The sequence below is a fragment of the Desmodus rotundus genome, chromosome 5 (assembly GCF_022682495.2).
Source record: "Desmodus rotundus isolate HL8 chromosome 5, HLdesRot8A.1, whole genome shotgun sequence".
NCBI classification, from domain to species: domain Eukaryota; kingdom Metazoa; phylum Chordata; class Mammalia; order Chiroptera; family Phyllostomidae; genus Desmodus; species Desmodus rotundus.
The window spans coordinates 7,958,483-7,980,362 of NC_071391.1; the positions used below are offsets into that span (position 1 = coordinate 7,958,483).

Genomic DNA, 21,880 nt, shown 5'->3' on the forward strand with positions numbered 1-21,880 from the left:
TTTGACCCCAGTGTCTTCTGGACTCAGTAGGTTTCCAGAGTCTGCAGAGGGTCTGTCTTCCTCTCCCCCTCTTTTGAGGTGAAAGCCTGAAGCCGGATGCACAGGCTTTCCTAAGCCAGGGATTGTGGGAGGTGGGGGTGGCTGTGGTGAGGGGAAGGGGTCTCCAGGGAAAAAATACCTCCATCACCTCCATTAACCATGACAATGGATGCGAAACCCTCAGTAAACTCTGGAACACTTTGTAAACTGTGCCGCACTGAGCAAATGTGAGCCATTATTACCAAGGCCGGGCTCCCTGCTGGAGGAGAGAGCAGAGGTAGAGAAGGGGTGGGTGGGACCCTTGTAGCTTGCCAGGCCTGGCTCTCTGATGAGGAGTCAGAGTGCTTGTGGATCCTGACATGTCCCCATCCAATTTCTTGCTGGAACAGCTCCTGGCCCATCCAGATAATCCTTCATTCGCTGTTTACTCACTTGGCATCTTCTCTGAATCCTAAACTGTCTGCATCCAGCCGGCCGCTGCGGCCCCTGCCAGCACGCTCTCCCTAGCTCACTCACGCATTATCTGTTTTTATTACAGTCAAGGTTGAGGAGGCTTGCTCATGCTAGGCCCGTATTTTCAGCTCCTTGTAACTTTCCGAAACAATTCCCCTCAAGCCTCCCTTTTTCCCCAGCCTTGTTCCCACCCAGGTGGGGCCGGAGGGGTTGTAGACGCCTCCGCTGCTTTCTGAAGGACACTCAGAGAGACGGGAGCACACGGGGGTAGGGCCAAGGCCCAGCTTTCCCAGGAAATGAGTATCTGGCTCTCTTTCCCTTCTTTTTCTTTTTTCCTTCTACCCGCCCATCTCATTTTCTTTTCTCCTGTAGCAAGAAATGAGCTGCCCCCATTCCCAAGGTGGGTGGCCAGGAGCAGGGAGTTTTGGTGTGGAGAGAGGGCAGAGAATTCATCGTGACAGGAGGCCTGGCATTGTGCCTGGCTGTCTGGGGTTCGGAGTTTAGCTCATTGGCTTTCTGTTGCTCTCTCCCGGCTATGCCTTTTTCTGGCTTTGTGTGTGTGTGTGTGTGTGTATGCTGGGTCGGTAGGAGGAAGGGAGGTGGGATGGGCACCACATCTGTACCCCACTTCCATGCCCAAATAGCCCTGGGGCTGGTAGGCTTTGCACCTGCAAATACTCTCCCGCCTCTCTCCATTTCCAACTGCTCAGCAGAAAAGAAGTAAGACCAGGGTTGGACCCCAAACCCTGCAGCCCTCACTCCGTTCCGTGCCCCTGGGGTTGAGCCCTTTTGAAACAAGTCACTCCAAGGAGAGGAGGGAGAGAAGAAGGACTCCAAGTGAACACAAAATAAAGAGCAGCAGGGGAAAGGGCTTCCACTTCCTGGAGAAACCTGTGACTCCGGCTTTTACTGCTTTCCACCTGGTGGAGGAAATGTTCCTGGTGGAATGTCATCCTGCAGCCACCAAGGGATGGGTTGGGGGGAGGTGCTGGGGCAGGAGCCATCCTGGTGCAGAATCAGGTGGGAGGAGGTGGCGTCAGGATGGGACTGTGCTGGCAGATGTGGTTCCAGCCACCTCCGACATCACTCTGCATTATCTCTGAAATAGTACTTGCACCCGTCAACACAGCAGAGACAGGGCCCTGGGCAAGCCCTCAGGCACCCTACCCTCCTCTTCTGCTCCCTGTCCAGCCTCGGGCGCTCCACCTCCAACCTGTTCCTGGGCTGGTGGAGGGAGGAAGGAGCGCCTTGGGGAAGCTGTGCAGTGGGGAGAGGGACCTCTGAAATGCTTGGGGTAACTTGGGCTTGGCTCTCTGGTAAAATTCTGGGAAGTGGAAGCCCTTTTCCCTACCGCTCTTTATTTTGTGTTTACTCTGTGTCTTCTCTCCCTGCTCTCCTTGGAGTGATGCGTTTCAAGGCTCAGCTCCAGGGGGTGGACCAGAGTGAGAGCTGCAGGGTTTGGGGTCTGACATACTCAATCTCTTCTGCTGTGTGCTCTTGGGCAGATAGTTAACCCTTCTGAGCCTCAGTTTGCATCTCTGTAAAATGAGCATAGGAGTATTTACCTTCAGAGGGGTGCTAAGGACTGTGAACATGATTTTGTGTTGAGTGTATGTTGGTTACTGTGATTAGAGGCACTTGGGAAGGAGACTAAGGCCTGGGATCTGGGGATGCCCAAAAGAGGGGAGCAGTCTCGGTTGGGAGGAAGCGTGGGGTGATGGGACGACTTTGGAAGGGCTGGATATGGGGAGTGTGCACGTCACCGTCTGAGAGGAGAAGAGCAAACCAATTCTGGGGGAAGAGCCTAGGTGCACAGACTTCCAGCACGTCCTGCAGCTTCCCTGTATCATGTCCTGGGCTGTGGACAATGACAGACCCCAAACAACGGGGAGACAGGATCTTATCCCATTGGCCCTGCCTTGGGAACAGGACTACCCCCAAGAAAAGGGGGCAGTGGGCAGTTAATTCATGTTTGGAGAGGGAAGAGACTGCTGTGAGTGCGTGTCATCCGGGAGAGCTTCCTGGAAGAGCTGGGCTTTCTTGGGGCCTTGAATATCTTCATGCATTTGTTCAGCACTTATTTATCCGACCTCTTCTGTGTCTCAGAACTTGGGCTACAGAGATGAGTGATCTGGGGTCTCACCCCTCCAGGTGCTCCCAGTGGGGGAACTAATTATTAGCCCAAAGGAGAATTGCCATAGTGACAGGGGAAGCGTAAGAAAATACGGGAGGGAATGAAGGCTGCCTCTGTCTGGGCATCTTGAGGGTAGAGAGTAGAGGGAAGGGCATTCCAGGCCGAGGGAGGAGGGTATGCAAAGCCTCAGGTGTGAAGGAAGGGGGAAAGTTGGGTGTGGCCAGGTGGTGCAGCGTAGCATATTACAGAACGTTGTCGTCACATCTTCAGCCCCGAGGAAGCTGCTAAAGCGGAGGTGAAGGCCAGGCTCAGGTGACCTTCGTTCTCCATGCCTGTTTCTTCTCTGTGAAACGGGAGCAATAACGGCACAAGGTGGTGTAGCCGACACCAGACGGTGCACAGGAATCCCTGGCACAAAAGGCATGTGCTCAATTACTGGGAACTGCCCTTAGACCCTGACAGGACCCCAGCAGCGGAGGCCAGGCTTATTGTCATCATTTAAAAGTAAAGCACTTGGACCCAGAATGGGCCATTCCAGGGTCACTGGCCAGGGCCAGAGGTGGGACTGGAACCCTGGTCATCTGCCTCCAAGTCTGCTTTTTGTCCCACTGCTCTGCTTCAGAAGGACAGACAGAATTTGAGTAGACTGATAATGGGCCTAGGGAGAAAATTTCAGGTTAGAGGAAGTGCATGAGTACCCAGACCCCCATGGACGGCAGAGTGGGCTGGGCATCTATCTGCTCATGGCCATGACCACGTGTGACCATGCATGTGTATATGTGTGTGTGTGAGCATGGGTGTTTGTGCAAGGAGTGAGTCTCCGTGGCTCAGGTAGGTATGTGTGTATGCATGGGTGTCCGTGCATGTGTGTGTGTGAGCATGGGTATCTGTACCAAGGGTGTCTCCATGATGTGTGCACGCGTGTATGAGGGTATAAGAGAGAGCGAGCCATGGGTGTCTGTGTCTGTGGCCTGTGCGTGTGCGACTGCTCCCCCTCTGGATCCCCTCGCTTTCCCCTGGGTGGCTGCTGAGCTTGCCCACAGAAGTCCTTTCCCTCTCCAGCAGCTCCCCGGGGCATCCCAGCAGCCAGCAGGCCTGTTTGATTCTGTTCATCCATAAATCATGGCTTGCTGAGGAGATGAGAAAAAATTGGAAGTGGGGGCAGATCCCTGGCAAGGGACGGGTCAGGTCTTCAGTTCACACCTGAAACCCAGCCTGGCTTGCAGATGTCACCCCGACCCCCACCCCCCTGTGCCTCAGCCCTCCCCACTCCTGGCCATCGCCATTCACAGATTCTTGCTCTTGGTCAAGCCCTGGCCCAGGCCCTGAGTCAGGGACTGGGCTGGGGCGGGGCATGGAATCGAGGAAGACGTGACCCCTGGCCTCTGCTGTCCTGCAGGGGGGAATAGGTATGTACCCAGTTCAGTATTTCATTCACCAGTCATTGACTGCCAGCTCCATGTCCCCAGTGTTTCGTACCCAGTGGTGATGCTGTGATAATAGCTGGCATTTATTGCCTGCTTACTCTGGGTCGGGCACTGTGCTAAGCACGTTGTATGTGCTAATTCCTTTAAACCTCACCACAGTTCCATGAGGCCTGTACTATTATTAGTCCCCGTTTACAGGTGGGGAAACCAAGGCACGTGGAGATTTGGTCACATGGCTTGACGGAAGAAGAGTCAGAATTTGAGCCCACACAGTCTGGCTCCAGAGCCCTGGCACTTAGTTACCGTACCCTCAAAGAAGGGCAGGCACAGTGTGAGGGGACCTCAGGGGCAGGAGAAGTTAATTCCTACTGGGGAGATTATGGAAGGCTTCCTGGAGGAGGTGCTTTTCACCTGGGTCTAGAGAAATCAGAAATTGTCAGGCAAAGATGGGCGTGAGGGAAAAACGGAAGGAGTCCCGGTGTGTGTGTAAAAGAGAGGCTCTCAAACTCTGTCACTGTAGCCTCTCCCGTCTCTTCTCTCCCAACTTGTTTGGGTGACAAGTGAAATAACACATACAAGCATTGAACATTCAGCAAATATTTACTGAGCGTCTCCTGCATGTCAGCCTGTCATGGAGGATGCTGGAATAAGCAAAGCAGATATAGCCACTGCCTTCCTGGACCCTGTAGTCTGGTACATAGTAGATGCTTAATAAATGGTAGCCGCTATTATTAGCATTATTCCTAGAGGCCTCCTCATTCATTCTTTCAACAAGCATTTATTGAGCACCTTCTGTATGCTCAGCTCTGTCCTCAGTGCTGGGAAGACAGTGGTGGCCAGGAGAGCAGGCACCCTAGAGGGAGACTATGTGTGAGCATCTTGTCCACCCTCAGAGGCGGGCCAACTCCTGGAGCTTTACCCCAAGAGCCCCTTGGGGAGTGGCATGGTCAGGCTTTGCCCACAGGGCCTGGCAAAGCCTACAGGATTCTGTTAGATGATCGTTCATCAGCTGGCATGCCCCCCACAGGCCTGGGTGCAGGGGTGGCCACGGGCCTGAGTTCACATGTCACTCCCAGGATAGCCCTGGGCTGGGACCCAGGAGGCCTGCTTCTCCTTGCTCCCGGCTCACCTTGCCTCCAGGGTCTCCCAATGTCATCTGTCTGCCCTTGTCTGCGTCTCACCCCCTGGGACCCAGCATGTCTCCTCTGCCCAAGGATAGGTTGTGGAGTCCAGCTCTGTCCAAAGGCTGGCGAGGGCTGCAATATTTTCTTTCCCCAAATGTTAATATGCTGACGCTAAGAGCACTTGAAACCATGCATGTCATCGGAGAAAGGGCTTAGAAGGGCTGGGCGGCTGTGCCTGGAGAAGACTGGAAGGGGACATGAGAGCTGTTGGCAAGGATTTGGAGGCCTGCTCAGTGGCAGAGGAAGTCTACTTGTTCCCAGCAGCTCTAGAGGGCAAGCTTAGGGCCGTGAGGGAAAGTTCTAGAGAGATGGACTCAGCACAGCGCAAGGCAGAGCAGCCCATCCCTAACAGTGCCCATCCATGGAGGGCCTGACTCCTGCCGAAGCAGCTTCCTGTCACCAATAGGGCCGCCTGGGGGTTCGTGCACTGGTGGGGCCTGACCCATGACTTCCGAGGTTCCTTCCAGCCCGAGACAGTGGCTTCATGCTCTGGGAATGGTTTCCCTCTGGCCAGCCGGTGAGAACACGCTCGTTCCCCTGGACGGCAACATTGCGTGTCGGCTGAGCGTGTCCTGCCACTCGTATTCACAGCATCGGTGCAGTTCGCAGTGGCGAGCGTGTGTTTCACCTGAGCTTCATGCGCTGTCTGCGGGCTGCTGGGGCATCTGTGGGAGGGGTGGGCTGTCTGAGAGACAATGGCATCCACCCCTGCTGCAGGCACCTCAGAGCCACCGACCCCGGCAGGGGGGCTCAGCGTTCCAAACAACACAGCCCTTTTTCCAATTGTCTGCAAAAGCCCCGGATGGGAAACAGGGAAATGATGCTGCTTCTGTTTAAGAGGACTTGTGGGACCACAGACTCATCTGCTCAGCATCCACCTCCGTATCGCTTGAGAAATTGCTGGGAACCCTATGTGTTCTCAAAAGCACACGAAGCAAAGCACATGGCTCTGAGCCAGACTGCCTGGGTTGGGACTCTGGCTCTGCCACCTGCTCTCTGAATGATCTTGGACAAGGTGACTTGGCCCTCTGAGCCTCAGCTTCCCCATCTGTAAAATGGGGGTAATCATAGTGCTTACTTCAGCTGTTGTGAGGACTAAGCTGTTACCCCACGTGGAGCACTTAGAATACCTGCTTGGTGGCCATCAGAACAAGGAAGGGTCAGCTCAGGCACAGACGAAGGCACTGGCCTCTGAGCAGATGATGGCCTTGCCCATTGCCACATGGCTAATAGAGGCCAGAATGGGGCCTCAGCCCAGTTCTCCGAGACATCAGGCGGGGTGTTTGTTCTGCATACTATGGAATGCTAATTGCTTAAATGGAAGTCCCCTGGGTCTCTGAGGACCAGTCGGAGGGTGCCCCCAGCTTCTGGGAGTGACAGGCTCTGTCCTCAGAGTCTCTCCAGCTTAAAGCAGAGGTTGAGGAGCAGCTTTTGAAAAGGACCTTGTTTGGCAAAGAAAGTAGGGAACTCCCAGGAGGTGACCCTTTGGAGAATTGCCCCATGACTAAGGAGTGTGTGTGTGTGTGTGTGTGTGTGTGTGTGCGCGCACGCGCAGAAACCCACCCGGAGTGCAGCCTCCTATCACCCCAACATGGCTACCAGGTCATGAGCTCGCTAACACCCCCTCTGAGCCTGCCCCTGCCCCGCTCACACACCTTCCATGGCGCCTGTGCCAGGCCGGACACAACAAGCCCCTTCCCATCAGGCCCTACTCTCATCACCAGCCCAGTCTCCACACTTCATTCCCCATAACCTGGTCCAACTCCTAAGACAACATGCCTGACCCTCCTCGCCGCCTCCTTGCCTTTGCTGTTGCTGCTGCTCCCTCTGCCCAGAACATCCTACCTCACCTCACCCCCCCCAGACCACACCCAATACCGTGTCCTCTGGGAAGCATCCCCAGACCTCTCTCTAGTCCAGCAATCACGTCTTCATTTGTGCTCCCAGAACCCTGTTTGCACCTGAGACAAAACCAACACCAGTGGCCCTCGTGATCCTGCCTGCCTAGTGAGTGCCGACCGTAGTCCCACAGGTTGGATGCCGCTTTCACCTTCACTTTGGGGAGGAGAAATGGAGACACAGTAGTTAAGACACTTGTCCAAGGCCACATAGCTATTAAGAGGCTTGTCAACTGTAATTGAAAAACAAATTTAAAAGAATATAAATGTTAAAAAGTAATGTTTTACAAAGAGGCAGAGGTTGTACTCACACTTGGGCCTTTTCTCTTGGATAGGGTCTGGCAGAAGTGAGGCCTGCTGGAGTGTGGTTGGTGGGGTGATAATATGGGTGTGATAATTTATCATTTTAATTTGAACATTTCACCTAAAATGTCATATGGTGTGCTTAAGTGTGATATTGTTAAGTTACAGAATTACATGCTTATGATTTTATAATAAAAGATTTTGTAAAAACAAAAACAAAAACAAAAAAATGGGGGGTGTTTTTTGTGCCTGGCCCTGTATCTTGGAGTCTGGAGCCCCAGGTTGGGGTCCTGCCACTCACTGGTTCTGGGGCACCAGACATGCTGAAGAGTAATTAGCTGGATTCTTGCCTGTCTCCAGGGCTTCATGGTGGATTCTCAATAGCTAGTGGCTGAAGAAAGCTCAGCTCAAGATTGGAATTTACTTTATGGAAAAGGGAGTTCAATCAAGAAAGGTGTGGGGTCAGCTGCTGTCCCAAACCTCCCCTCCCGCAGACCCTTCCGGAGGGGCAGGGACAGTTCCTGTGGACAGAGCTGGAAGAAGTGCTGACCCCTTCCCAAAAGACACCCTTGCCCATGTTCTTACCACAGCCTTGAGTCTTGGGGCCCTGGTTACATAGGCTGAGGAATTCTGGCCATCACTCTCCCCACTCGTCCCACCCCCCCCCACCCCTGCCCCAAGCCTGGAGTTTGAAGATGGAGGCCTCCCCTCTGGCCTGAGAACTTTGGCAAATGCATTCTCTGCTCAAGTAATGGAAGGGCAAGACCAGTTCTTTGGTGTCTGCAGGTTTTCTGGGTCAGAGCTCCCAGGTGCAGGAGCTTCCTGGGGGCTGAGGCTGTAGACTCAGGACAAGAGGGGATTTCTTTGACCTGACAGGTAGATAGATGGGGGACAGGTAAGGATGGCCTTTTCCCACCACTGGGAGGCTCAGGAAATTGGGAAGGGAGGGGGTGCCCAGGCAGGATTCTGGGGACAGTGCATAATGAACCAGGAGCCCAGGGTGCTGGAGTGGTGATGGGAGGGAGCCCTGAGGGCCCTGAGAGCTGGGGGGTGACCCTGGGCCCTCCTCCTGGGGCCCCTTAGCTTCCTGGATCCAGGAAGCTAAAACCACAGGAGTCAGGACTAGACAGCTATTGTCAACTCTTAATTACCATCATCACTGGCACCGAAAAGCCCACGCAGGCTCCTCTGTAAATAAACAGCATCTCCTTGACTCCAGAACGCATCCCGCTGCACACATATTTACAAAGAGCACGCGTGATCTGTGCTGTGCTCGCTAGACTCCCCCACACGATCATTTCTGGTCAGGTTGTGCCTTCCTTATGTTTGGTTTGGGCTCATGTTTACAACCACCTGTGAGGAGGCGGGGAGGAGGTTTGATTAGCATTGCGGGGAGAAAATGGTTATGAGACACGTCCAAAGCCACACAGCGAGCAAGAGGCAGGGTCTGCACAGAAACACAGACTTTTCCTCCCAGGGCAGATCCATGAAGATCTCCATTCCTGGAGTACAGGACCTCTGAGCTCTTGGAATGGAAGCTGCTCACAGGGCAGCCCCTGTGAGCATTTAGGAGATCACAGAACGTACCCAGGGACTGGGGGTGGGGCGGGCGGAGTATGCAGACGCCAGCTGGGTGCGCTTCCAATCCAAGGAAAGCTGGGCTAAAAGGGGGAAAGGGCTGATCAGAGGGTGCCCGAGATTTCCTCTTTGACTCTGTGTGGCTGTTGAGTCTTGGCCAGACACTTCAGAGGGTCTGTTAGTGCCCATAGGACAGATGTCCTCAGAGGAATTGCAAGAGCTACTAATAACCCTTCGGGCAAATTCAGCTAGAGTTGTGGCTCAGAGTATGGAGTGGGTGGGGGGTGTGGAAAGAGTGCTGAGCAGGAAGGCCTGGTAGAAGCAGTGGCTCTTTTAGAGGGATTTGAAGGGCCTGCGAAGCCTGGCTGACCTAGGGGCACACTGGTTTCTCCCTTTGAGATGCCAAGTTCAGGGGATGGAAGGGATCCCTTGGGCTCACACAGGGCCCCTGCAGGGAGAGAGCAGGAGAGATGTCTACCGGCTCAATTCTCCCATTTTACAGGTGAGGAAACTGCAGCACAGAGAGGGGAGGAGCCTTCCCAGGGTCGGCCAGTCAGGCAGAGCTGCGAGTAGAACTTGGGGCTCAGAGCTCCCAGTGTGGGGACCAGATGGAAGGGTAGGGTGGTTGTTCTAGGGACCCTGGGCTGAGAGAAGGTGGCTGACCCTGGCCAGTGAGGGTCTGACCTGTGAATGTCCTCTCCAGGGGCGCCCACCCGCGATGTCCTGCTGGTTTCCGCCATCATCACCGTCAGCCTTAGCGTCACTGTCATCCTCTGCGGCCTCTGCCACTGGTGTCAGCGCAAACTGGTGAGGCTCCTGAGGGCTCTGCATCCCTCCCCCTTCCCCTCCCAATTACAGGCTCGTGAATGCTCTCAAGGGCTCCTGCAGATGACCCACCTGCCCACATCGTCAGGCACCCTAGCGTAGAAAGTCACACCGCACGTGCTCACTACGTTTGCCTGGCTGTTGGCCCTGCATGTCCGTGTGTACACCTAGAGCTACATGCCTAGGGACATTCGTGGAGAGACATGGGTCTCCGGAGCATTCTCAGGCGCGCAACTCCACGCACACGTGCCCCACCTCCACCCGCAAAAGCCGCAGGCACACGCCCGCAGACTGAGAATCCAAACGCCCCTCCACTCGCTGCCCTCCCCCAGGGCAGGGCGTGGCCAAGCCGGGTAACCTGGCCAATGGAGCGGAGGCGCCCACCCCGCCCTGCCCCGCCCCTAGCGCCTGAACATTCATCCTGCTTCTCCCGGTTTGTACAAGCACAAACGGCTTCTTTTCATTTTTAACGAGGGCTGAGGAATTAACCAGCAGGATTAGGCCTTCAATAAGTAATGAGACCGTCAGGAGGGACATTCATCACCTGGGGCACGGGGAGGGGGAGCTGGGCTGAGCCACCCTCCCGCAGTCTTCAGCTCCCAGTGGGCGGCAGCCCCAAGAGACCCTGACGCATTCCCTGCCCTGCCGCCCCAGCCCAGAAGTGCGGTGGGGACTTTGAGGAGATGCATGGGGACACCTCCGAAGGTGGGCTGGGAGGCGGTTCACGTGTGGGACCTTCCCGAGGTTAGGTGTAGAAAGGTCTCTGGGAACCCCATTCTCTCCCAGCCCAGCCACAGCGGGGCCTTAAAGTCAAGAGGGGAGGGCTGTGGCTGTGGACACTGTGTGTGTGTGTGGGGGGGGGGTCTTCATACTCCACTCCTATGAAAGAGAAGAGGCAGATGCCCCCCAGGGAGGACCCAGCATGCTTCCTTCAGGAAGGGCAAACTCAGGAATTGGCATGTGACTCTCCGTCCGGAGACACAGCTTCAGGCAGCTCCTTCCTGTGGGGAGCAGCCTCAGAGACGCCAGCCCTGCCCTGCGGAGGAGTGTGTGTGACCCGGCTGCTCCCCATGTGCAGGTGGAGCCAGGCTGGCCTCCCTGCATTGTTCCTGGATCTCCTGTGGCTGCGTCTGTCTCAGAATTTCAGGGGAGGGGGAGGGTGGGACTTGGCCACGTGCCTGTGGATGCAAGTGTCCTCAGAGGCTGTGGGAGTGGCTGAGCACACACGGCAGCCCTGTGTGTCTAGTTGGGCCCGTTAGGCTGCCTGTGTGTATGGGGGGGGGGGCAGGGGAAGGTGTGTGAGCAGGTGCTGCTGGTGACCTTGCGTGGGGCGTCTTTGTGCTGAGTGCATTTCCTTGGAGGGTACTGGGGCAGGGGTGTGTGTCTGTTCCTCCTGCACGGTGAGATGGGGACATTCTCATCAGATCTGTCTGTCCCATTGTCTCAGCTTCCCCTGGTAAGCACTGCAGCGAGCGTGTGCGTGTGCGTAGCGAGAGCCTCACCCCGCCCCCACTCACCTGGGGACAGGAGTGCAAAGATAACAGCTTTGGTAGCAGGTGGGCAGCTGAGAGCTGTGCAGCCCTCCCTGGCCACAGCCCCTCCCCCCGCCTGAGGAACTTCCCCAGGGGCCCAGACCACAGTCTGTCCTTTTGGACTTGCTCCTCAGAGCTGCCCAAGCCCTCCACCCTGCTAGCCCCCTCCCCTCCCCTGCCACACCCCCACCACTGCAGAAGCCAGGGGGCTGCCCACACTGTCTCCATGCTCCGTGGAAGGGGCTTTAAAATGCCCCTGCACAGTCGCTGGGCTCTCCTTGCCCGCCTGTCCCCTCAGCAGCAGTGACGTGATACCCTGACAGCCCAGATCCCATTTCCAAACATTAATAACTTCCTTAATCTCCAGCTGGCTTTTTCCAGATCAGCCTCCACCCCCCTCCCTGCCCAGCAGGCTGGTGGGCATAGGCTCCTGTGGAGCCACCTGACAGGTGCTAGACCCCGCCTGGGGTTCCTGTCCTTGCCCCATTAACTTCCTCCAGCCCCCCAAATCAAGTCCTGTTCTGATTCCTGCCCCCCATAGCACCCCAGTTCCTGCTGCAGTGATAATTGCAGCCTGAAGGGAAGGTTCTTTGACCCATGGGAGAAGGAGGAGCGGCCGTGGGTGAACCGGGTGCCAGCCCACCCCAGCCATGCTTGGCCTCAGGGAAGGACAGCTGACCAGCCTTAGAAGGGGGTGCTTGGGGTGCTTGGCAAGTTCCCTGCCAAGACTAGGAAGAAAGAGGAAAGAAGGTGAGGGGTGGTGTTGGGGGCCCTCAAAAGGGGCCCCACACTGCCTGGAATGGTAGAGAATAGTGGAGGTGGGGCTTCTGCCTGAGGGTCACCCCAAGAAGGGCCTTTGGCCACCATGGAGGGGCTCTAGGCTCTGATCATCCCAATTGGGACTAAGACTTGTTTGGGATTTAAACTTCTGGGTAATAATGGGAGGGATCGGAGATGGAGCCGAGAAAGGGCAGCTTTTGTGGACCCAGAGGGTCCAGCAGCTCTGCTTTTTAACTCTTCAAGCTCCGGCTGAGTGGCAATAGCCTCAGGGCTCGGACCTCAGGGTGGGTGGCACACTAGCGGGGCCCTTCCCTTTGATGGGTGATGAGAGGCTTGAAGCACGAGGACCCTGGGGCTCATCCCATGACACCACACCATTTTAGAGCGTAGGTGAGGTGGCCAGAGAGGGCCAGGGACGTGACCAGGGTGACACGGGGAATGTGGGGCTCTGCTCAGACCAGGATCCCGGTGCCCCTGAGACTTAGGGGGCTGAAGGTGGAATGAGGACTCACCCCCAACTCCACACGCACCCTCCAGGAGAGCTCCACTGCCACTGCCCCGAACAGGTGGCCCCGTGCCTGGGAAGGGGCTGCGGCTGGCAGCAGCTCCAGGGAGCATGGCTGTGTGGCCTTTATTTTGCTTTGGGGAGAAGTGAATAGTTGACTGTTTGGCTGGGGTGTGGGGAAATGTGTGTGTGCCCCTGCTGGGCCGGGACCAACCAGTGTCCGGCGTGAGAACGGTCAGCGGGGCCAGCCCCAGCCCCTGCACAAACCCCACTCCTCCTCCATCCATACCAGCCCTGGGCCGGGCCTGGGCCCACGGCCCATGGGTGCACTGAGGATGCTTGGTGGCAGCCAGGAATGTTAATGGTGCCAGGCTCTGCATGAGCTAAATTTAGAAACCCAAACCAAGAAGGTGAATGGCGCTCACCTTCCGGGCAGCAGGCCCAGTCGCCGCCGCAGCCGGGGCCCCTCTTCTAGCCAGGGCCCTGGCATGCCCACCCCATTCTGCCCCACCCCTCCCTTTCCCCCCACTCATGCTGGTGTGAGGAACCCTAGGGGGCTGGCCCCAGCCTCAGAGCCAGTGGGCAGCCTGTCTTCCTAAGGCTGCCTTCTCACAAGGGAGATTGCTCAGGCCCTGCCCTGCCTCCCAGCCCCAGGGCATGAGGACCCCAGGGAGCCCCAGACAGTGAGGGGCACAACCTGGGTAGGACTGAGTGCAGGCCCTCTACCTGCCCCCGTGGCTCACGTCACTGGTGGCCACTGGCCGCTGCCAACCTTGCTCTGCAGGATGCCACCCCCACCATCTGGGAGCGGTGACATGGCCAGTGTGACGTGGCCAGTGTGACGTGGCCAGGCGCCTGAGAGCCATCTGTCTGTGGCAGAGGGAGATATGTTTCTGGGAGTCTGACCAGGGCCCCAGGAGACAGGAGGACAGGAGAGGCCCCATTCCTGGGGTCAGGGATGGAGTGCAGGTCAGGGGGGTGGGCAGGTCTTAGGGCCCAATGAAGCCCAGAAGCTGCCAACCAAAGAGCCTGTATCTGTGGAGCTGACGCCCCTCAGTGGTGACAGCTTCACACCGTGGTCCCTGACCTTATTGCCAAGGCAGGGCTCCAGGCTGCTCCCCCTCCCCAGAGGGAGCCCTTTCTAGGGAGGCAGGGAGGGCACAGCCCCTGTGCCAGGAGTGACGTGGTGCTCTCTCCATAGGGCAAACGCTACAAGAACTCCTTGGAGACGGTGGGCACGCCAGACTCAGGGCGTGGGCGCGGCGAGAAGAAGGCCATCAAGTAGGTGCCAGCCTTGGAGTCTGGGGTGGGAGTGCGAAGGCAGCCCAGGTGGGAGGAGCCCCTGCCCCTCCCCAGATCTGACCACATACACACCTCGTGCCCTGCTCTCTCCCAACCCCACACACTCCCTGCACCTCAGGGTGGCTCCAGGGCTCCACCTTCTCTGCCTGTGCTCCCCAGGCCCTCACAATGTTCCAGGGCCCGCAACCCCATTTTCTGGCTGCTCTCCCGGCACCGTTTGCCCCCTCTCTCGAACCTGGTCTCTGGTTCCTCCATCCCACCCCCACATCACACACACCATGCCCACCCCCCACCCAGCTCCCCTGCTCTTCTCTCAGACCGCATCAGTGTTCTCAGGGTGACCTGGAGGGGTGCAGCCCAGTGCTGGGCTGCTCCAGGGAAGCTGGTAAGGGGGAAACTCTCCCCTCCCCCATCCCCTCCTCTCCACTGAATGTCTCACTGCCTCTGAGTCTCCTGGGTTTCCCCTTGTTGCTCAAAGAGGCCTTTCAAGTAAGCAGGTCTGCCTTCCACTGTGGACCACCTGGGCCAGCCCACTACTGGGAGGTGCTGGGAGATACCAGTAGAAGCTCCCCTACCCCACTCTGGGAATGGGGGACTCTCTCCAGAGGGCTCTGTGCCCTCTGGCCAATGGCCCTGACCCCTTCCCCTGCTGTGCCCAGGCCTTCGCTGGGTGGCTGTCAGACCGAGATAGGGCCAAGGGCCCCTCTCTCTTAGCCTGCCAGCTAAGGGGCAAGCCTGTCCCGGCCCCCCTTCTGCCCCCCTCCCACTGCCTAGTCCTCCCTGCCCTTCCCTTGTCCATCTTTCTCCGCTTCCCTCTTCCTCCTCCCCTTCTTCCTCTCCGCTGCTCCTGAGGGAGTCCCTCTCTGCCCCTCCTCACCCCCTCCCCTCTTTTCATCTCTTGCTCTGACCCTGTTTGGGGCCTTCACAGAGGCTGCCAGTGTGTCTGTGGGGGGTGGGTTAGTGGAGGGGCGGGCCAGGCCCAGGCTGGGGGCGGGGAGGAGGCTCTGGAGGAGGCCACGGCAAGCCTTTGAAGCTGGGTTTGGTTGCACACCCTCCAGTCTTCAAAGCCAGAGCTGGCAGGTCTCTGGGGGCTGCTGCAGAGCCCCGGCTCCAGGCTTTCTGAAGGCAGAGGCGCCCTGTGAGAGGAGCCCGGGACCAGCCCAGCACCTGTGCCGCCTTCAGGGCAGGCCCCTGAGTTTGCAGCTGTGGTCTGGGGCTGGGGGGGGTGGGGGGGCTGACCCTGCCAGGGGAACATACCCTTCCTGGACAGGGGAGTGTGTGGCAGGACCAGAAGTCCTAGAAAGGGCCCACAAGGGGAGATGGGACCCCCCACAAGGGGTTGGGTGGGCGACGGGGCCAGCACCCGTGAGGGCTCTCTGAAACAAAGTGAGGGCCACAGTGGGCTGTCCCCCGCCTCGCTGCAGCCCACGTCCACTCCACCCCACTGAGCTGCCAGACCCTCTGCCCCAGGAGGAGGAAGCCACCGTTTCTATGTGTCCCCGGGTTCCTAGGCCTTTGCCTCTTGCCAGGGCCCAAAGCCAGGGCAGTGGCTGGAAGCAGGCCTTACCCAGTGCACAAGCTCCCCAGGGCTTACGACCTCCGTTAAAGCGATTGGCTTGTCAAAAGTCCTGGGAAGATGCTTTCCTCAGCTGCGCTTCCCAAACTGTGTTCCTCAGAGCCCTTGTGCCCTGGAAATGATTCATAGATTTTCTGCAAGTTAAGGGGTTCATGGCCAAATGAGTTTGGGAAACACTGCCCACTATATTCATTGGTGCCTTAAAGGCCCTGAGAAGTCCTGCATTGAAGGAACCGGTGTTTCACAAACCTACTTGCAGATCCTCCTCTCCAGCACTGCAGTCAACAACCTGAGGGACCTTGGAGCTCCTTGGAACACAGGATGGGAGGACAGCCTGGCGGTGGTGACCCTGGGGTGAATCTTTCTCTCCAGGACCTAGGATTGGATGGCCCTTGATTTTGGACATCAGAAGGGGGCAAGGGGAGGGAGGCCTTCCAACTGCTCCATCTCTCTGCCCTCGAGAAGGGGGACTCAAGGATGTCTCTGGTGACAATAGGGTCTTCTGTCTAGGGAACCTCCCCAGGGAGGGGCCTCCTGCTGCTAAGGGCCTGTCCCGCCTCTCCCACTCTTAGTCCCCACTGCCTATGAGTTGGCTCAGGGCTTTGGCTTTGAACCTGGTCACAGGGTCCCCGTGAGACATTTCCAAGGTGTCCTGTGGGCAGAGAGTCTGTCCACACCAGGGGACCCGTGGTGGCAGCTAAGCTTCTCTCTGTCTTTCTGTACTTTGTTGTCTGCTGAGATTGAGAACTGGAGTCAAGGTCAAATTTGTTTTTGGCTCCTGGGGTTTCCAGGCCATGGCTTCTGGCAGCTGAGGCTTCTGTTGCCTGCCTCCCATGGAAATCGCCACATTCCCTGTGCTTCCAGCATGTCTACTTCCATAGGACATACTGAGGAGCAGAGGGGGTGGGGAGACTGGGGCAAAGGCGCCCTTCCAAGCCAGGTTGCCCAGCCAGGGATGTGCGGAGGGTCCAAGGCTGGGTCTGCCCATTGTCCCTCAAAGAGGGGCAGGCTCCCTTCACACAGGCCCCAGTGCAGAGGACCTGAAGGGCCCCTGTCACACCCTCAGCAAGGTCAGAGGCCTGGAGATGCTCCCCTTTTCTGGGGAGGGGGTGACCTAGCCATCGCATTGGCAATGAGCATAGGGTCTCCAGCTCGGCTGAGATCCCACCCACCTGTGATGGAGGCTGCATCACAGCCTTTGCCACAGAGGGAGAGAGCAGAGGAGGCTGGGGGACCTCCGACCAGTGGGAGGAAGAGAAAGAAGGGGCTGCTCAGTGGAGGTGGATGGAAAAGGGGAGAGCCTCGGGGTCCAGAACTGTGGCCTCTGGCCCACCATGGGACAGATGATGACTTAGCAGTTACAGCCAGTCCCCTGGTGTGACAGGCAGGGACACTGAGGCCACAGGAGGTGGGACCCAGGAAGTTGGCAGCAGGGTCTGATGTACCTTACAGCTCTTTCTAGCCAGAAACCAGCGCCCTCTCCTCCTCCCATTCTCCACTGCATCCCACAGGGCCTGCTCCCCAGGCCCTCCCCTCCCCTCCTCTCTCACCATCTTTCTCTCTCCTACCAGCTTCCCAGGGTGGAGACTCCAGTCACCCTCCTGCAGCTTGCCTCCTCTCTGCATGGGCTTCTCCCGCCCTCAAGTGTGTGTGTGCGTGCGTGCACGTGTGTGAGTGCCTGTGCAAGGGGCGCCGGCTGGGAGCCCGCCTGCCTCTTTTCCTCCCGCAGGAGCCGACCCTGGCCCGTCCTGCCCTCCGTGTGCCCAGCCCGGCCCCTCTGCCCCCAGGACTGGCGGTTCTTGTTTCTCCTTGTATCTCCCTGTTTTCTCCCCTCTCTCTCTGCCCCTCCAGCGATCTAGACAGAGACTTTTGGAATAACAATGAGAGCACAGTGCAGCAGAAATGGAGCTCCTACCCTCCCAAGGAGTTTATTCTAAACATTTCACCCTACGCCCCTTATGGCGACCCACGACTGTCCCTCAAGTGAGTGACTTTACCTGGTTTGATCATACGTACCGAGTATTGAGTTTCCGCGCACGCCCTCCTCCCCTTCCCAGCCCCCCACTTCTCCTCCTCCTGCTCCCCTCCCCCACTTCCCTCCCCCTGCACCCCATGGGCAGGCTGACCATGGAGACGAGCAACCCCTCCTGCACCCTCGCCTGCCTGCCCCTCTCCTGTCCCCACCCCAGGGCCAGCCACACAGGAGAGCCCCCTCGCAGCCACACCACCAGCCCCCAGCTGGTCCCCGCAGCCCTGCCCCTCTGTGCAGTCAGGATGGGGTTGCCCGTTTTGGTCCCTCCCTCTCGGTGTGGCTCAGCTTTCCTCCCTGCTGTGTGCTGCTGCCCTGCTGCTCGGTGGTGGTGGTCTTCGGTCGGTTGTGGAGGTGGTGGCGGTGATGGTGGTGGTGGTGATGAACTCTGACTAACTCGGCTTTCTCTCTTTCCCTGCCTGGGGGCCTCCTGGCCTGGACAGCCCGCTCTTCCTCCGTCGTTAACCCTTCGTTGTCCTGTGGGATAGAGTTGGAGGTGGCTGCCCACCCCCCACCCCCGCCGCCCCTTCCCCAGGCGGTGGGGAGGGGCCCCCCTCCGTTGTCGTGGTGCGTTGTTCTCCAACCCCAGCCCGCTGGTCCCCTCTCTCCTCTCTGCAGGCTCTGCTGTTAACCCATTTGCAGTGCTGATGTCTCTCTCTCTCTCTCTGTCTGTCTCTTGTCTGTCTGTCTCTCTCCTCCTCCTCTCTCACTGTCTCTTTCTTCCTTTTATCTGTTATTGTTTTTTCTCCTCTTCCACCCCCCCACCCCCACGTGTGTCCTGCCCTCTCTCCCCCACCGCCACCCCCGGTGCTCCTCTGGCCTGGCTGCCTCGTGCATGCCTCCAGTGGCACCCTCCTGTCCGGCGCCAAAGTGGCTGCCGCAGCGGGGCTGGCGGTGGAGCGGGAAGGCCGGCTGGGGGAGAAGCCGGCACCGGTGCCACCACCTGGAGAGGACGCCTTGAGAAGCGGCGGCACTGCCCCCAGCGAGCCAGGCAGCGGTGGCAAGGCGGGGAGAGGCCGCTGGCGGACGGTGCAGAGCCACCTGGCCGCAGGGAAGCTCAACTTGTCCAAGTGAGTGATGGCCCCATGGCCGCCAGAGCCAAGAGCTCAGGCCTGCTCCCGCCAGGGTGGACAGCGGGACCCCCGGCATGCCCGCTGCTGCCCCCAGAGGTGCCGTCCTCGGCCCCTGGCTCATTCCATCCCTTCATGAGACCCCGTCGTCCCTGCCATCCAGCACAACTAACAGCCACACAGTGTCACATCTCAGCCTCTGGCTGCTACCCCATCAGCCTCTTCCTTTGCCGAGTGACCAGGTCATGCCATTTCTGCCCCCAGGCAGCTTCATTTCAGTCCCTGGGTCATCCCATCCTCTTTGATTGGCCGCCGCATCTCGCCGTCCATCACCCCTCCATGGGCAGCAGGTCGTTCAGCCCCTGGATCATCCCATCCTTGGGGAGCTGGCCCACTCTTCAGCCTGTTTTATGCCACTCATCTGCCACCGGGCCTTCCCTCTTACAGCCAGCAGGTGGCTCTAGACCCAGAGGTTGAGCCATGCCATTTTTGACCATCAGGTCACTCCATTGGCTTGTCTCAGTCTTGCTTACACCATAACACCATCTGTGCCACAGGCCCACCATGAGCAGCCGGGCTGTCCCCATTATTGGTTCATCCTCATCTCAGCCACCCCCACTGGCTGTCCCAGTCTTGGTCAGCAGGCTGTCAGTTATTGGGATTACATGTTCTCGGAGGTTGGGTTGTTGAGGCCCAGCTAGCTTCTTTTTTCTGACAAGGGCATTCTGGGTGGCAGGCAGAATCACCATTTCCTTTTTAATAGCTGTCCGAGCTTGTCAGACACAGGCAGCGGCTCTCTCGGGCGATGGATGTAGGGCTGGCCCCTGCTCTCGGCAGATGGTCCGCTCCCCTCTCCCCCGCCATGGGGAAGCCTTAGTCTCATCTTGGCTTTCAGAAGCTTCTATTTTGCCCCAGGCTCTAAACCTGTTGAACCATGACCACTCTCACCTGTTGGGACATCGGTTCCAATTCCAGCTACTAGAACTGCCTTGTTCCCAGCTAACGGGCCAGCCTCTCGCTGAGAGGGCCAGCAGCCCTGACCCCTTCTTAGCTGCTGGGCTGTCCTGTTTTCTCAATTCTGGGCCCTCCCCGTTCTCTTCCCAAGGCCTATGATTTCTACCATCGGGACCACTGAGGCCTACAGTGCTGAGGTCTCATTTGCTCTTTTGGCCTGAGGGAACACAGGCTGAGTTTTTGCCCCTGACATCAGTCCTCAGGAGAGTCCGGAGGGAAGGGCCACGCTCCCCCTGAAAGGCAGGCCCAGCGCTCGCCCGCCCCAGGCTGCTCCGACCACAGACTCCAGGCTGGCTGAGGCCTCCATGCCATCCCCTGGCTCGAGGCCTAGGGGAACCAATTTTAGTTTCCTGTGACGGAGAGGTTGTAAACCGGACTAATTTTGGATATGATAGGAAACCAAAATGAGGTCAGCAGGGAGGAGGAGGCGGCCACCCAGGTGCCGTCCTCCTGCTGCCTCTGCCCGCCCCAGAGAGCCATGGGCCTATCTGGCCAGCCAGGCTCCCACCCTGGGGGTAACCCTGACTCCAGGCCTGAGCCAGCAAAGGCTGCTCCCCACCCAAGACCCCGGCTAAAGCCATGTCTTACTTCTCTCTCTCGCTCTCTCTCTCTTTCTCTCTCTCTCTCTCTCCCTCTCTCTCTCTCTCTCTGCTATTCTCTTTCTCTCCTTCTTATTCTCTCTCTCTCTCTCTCTCTCTCTCTCTCTCTCTCTCTCTGCCCACAGGGGCAGCCTAACCGTTGTCCTTTGGTTCCCAGGGTAGACTCAGGGCGTGAGCAGAGCTGAGGTCTGACTGCAGTGGTGAAAGCGGCTCCAAGGGCCCTGTGGTCCCCTCCCTTGGGCAGCTCAGAGGTGCATGACCACTGTATGGCCCTAGACCACAAACCAGCAAGCTTTCGCTGTAAAGGGCCAGATAGGAAATAGGCCTTGCAAGTCACATAGTCTCTCCTCCAATAACTGAGCCCTGCCACTGTAGCCCAAAGCAGCCATAGACGGATGTGCAGGCAAACCTCGGAGATCTTTCCAGTTCCGTTCTAGACCACGCAATAAAGCGGACATCACAGTGAAGCGAGTCACACACATTTGTTTTGGTTTCCCAGTGCCTATAACAGTGACATTTACACTATACCATAGTCTATTATGTCTCAAAAGAATGTACATACCTTGATTAAAAATACTTGGCTGCTAAAAAAAAATGGCACTTATAGACTTGCTCAACCCAAGGTTGTCGCAAACCTGCAATTTGTGTAAAAAAAATCTGCAAATATCTGCAAAGCACAGTAAAGCAAACTCAATAAAATGAGGTATGCCTGTAAATTAATGACAGTGGCTGTGTTCCAATAAAACTTTATTTAAAAAAAAAAAACCAAGTAGCCCAGGACCCAGATCTTGCCAACCCCTGCCCTAGACCACTGGATCGGGAGACAGAGGGAAGGGACAGAGGAAGAGGTTGGGACCCCTGCAGCCTTGGCCCTGCCCATTGGATGTGCTAAAATCTCTAGCCAGGGCGTGAAGCAGGTGGTCACCCAGGGGAGGCCCAGGGCCTCAGACTCAGTCTGCCTCCGTCTCCTGAGACGCTCACACCTGTCACCAGGGCGATGGCTGCACCACACATCCCCGGGTCTGGCCTCATTAGGCCCTCACAGCTACCCGGTGACAGAGGCAGCTGAGATTATTTTTCACTCCCATCATACAGATGAAGAAACTGAGAGGTGGACTCACTTTTCCAAAGTTCCCAAATTAGGAAGTGGCAGAGCTGGGGTTTGAACCCAGGCCTCTGACCTCATACTGCCTCTGATCAGCCATGTCCTGTCTCCTGTCCGGGCCCGCCACCCCATCCCAGTATTTTTCTGAGAGGCCAGTGGGCCCATGAAATGTCGTCTTTCAAATGCACAGAGGACAGGGCAGTCATCCTGTGTTCCATCAGAAGTGTGCAAAATGGCCAGACAACTGGTTCCTGGGGCTCCCACCCCGTCTGGCCCTTCCCTGGGCTCCCTTCTCTGACTAGCAGTCATTCCCAAAGACACTGAGAAGGGACACTTCCCCTCAGAAACAGTAACCCTGGGAGGAGGGTGAAGATCTGCTCCAGAGCTTGAACCCTGAGGTAGCCCTGGCCACAGGGCAGGGGTCTGGGAGCCCAAGGACCCGCCCAGCCTCTGTGGACAAAGCATGCGAATTGCTACCTTCCCTCGATTCACCAAGCATTACTGGGCCAGCTCTGCCCTGGCCTGGA

The 21,880-nt window shown here is 57.6% G+C and overlaps 1 protein-coding gene across 10 annotated transcripts in view; it reads left to right on the forward strand.

Annotated features, from left to right (window-relative positions):
* The window catches only part of SYT7 (synaptotagmin 7), a 61,588-nt gene that overhangs the window by 14,342 nt on the left and 25,366 nt on the right, over positions 1-21,880 (forward strand). For 5 of the 10 annotated variants that reach the window (XR_008426855.2, XR_008426856.2, XM_053924315.2 and 2 more), the window contains exons 2-5: positions 9,720-9,823; positions 13,860-13,939; positions 17,388-17,519; positions 18,411-18,635. Coding sequence is in view for 8 of the 10 variants with exons in the window: in XM_053924315.2 (XP_053780290.1) it covers positions 9,720-9,823; positions 13,860-13,939; positions 17,388-17,519; positions 18,411-18,635 (541 nt within the window). In the remaining 2 variants the exon portion in view is untranslated. The remainder of the gene's footprint in view (positions 1-9,719; positions 9,824-13,859; positions 13,940-17,387; positions 17,520-18,410; positions 18,636-21,880) is intronic. The other 5 variants (XM_053924318.2, XM_053924322.2, XM_053924317.2 and 2 more) reach the window with 3 other exon arrangements.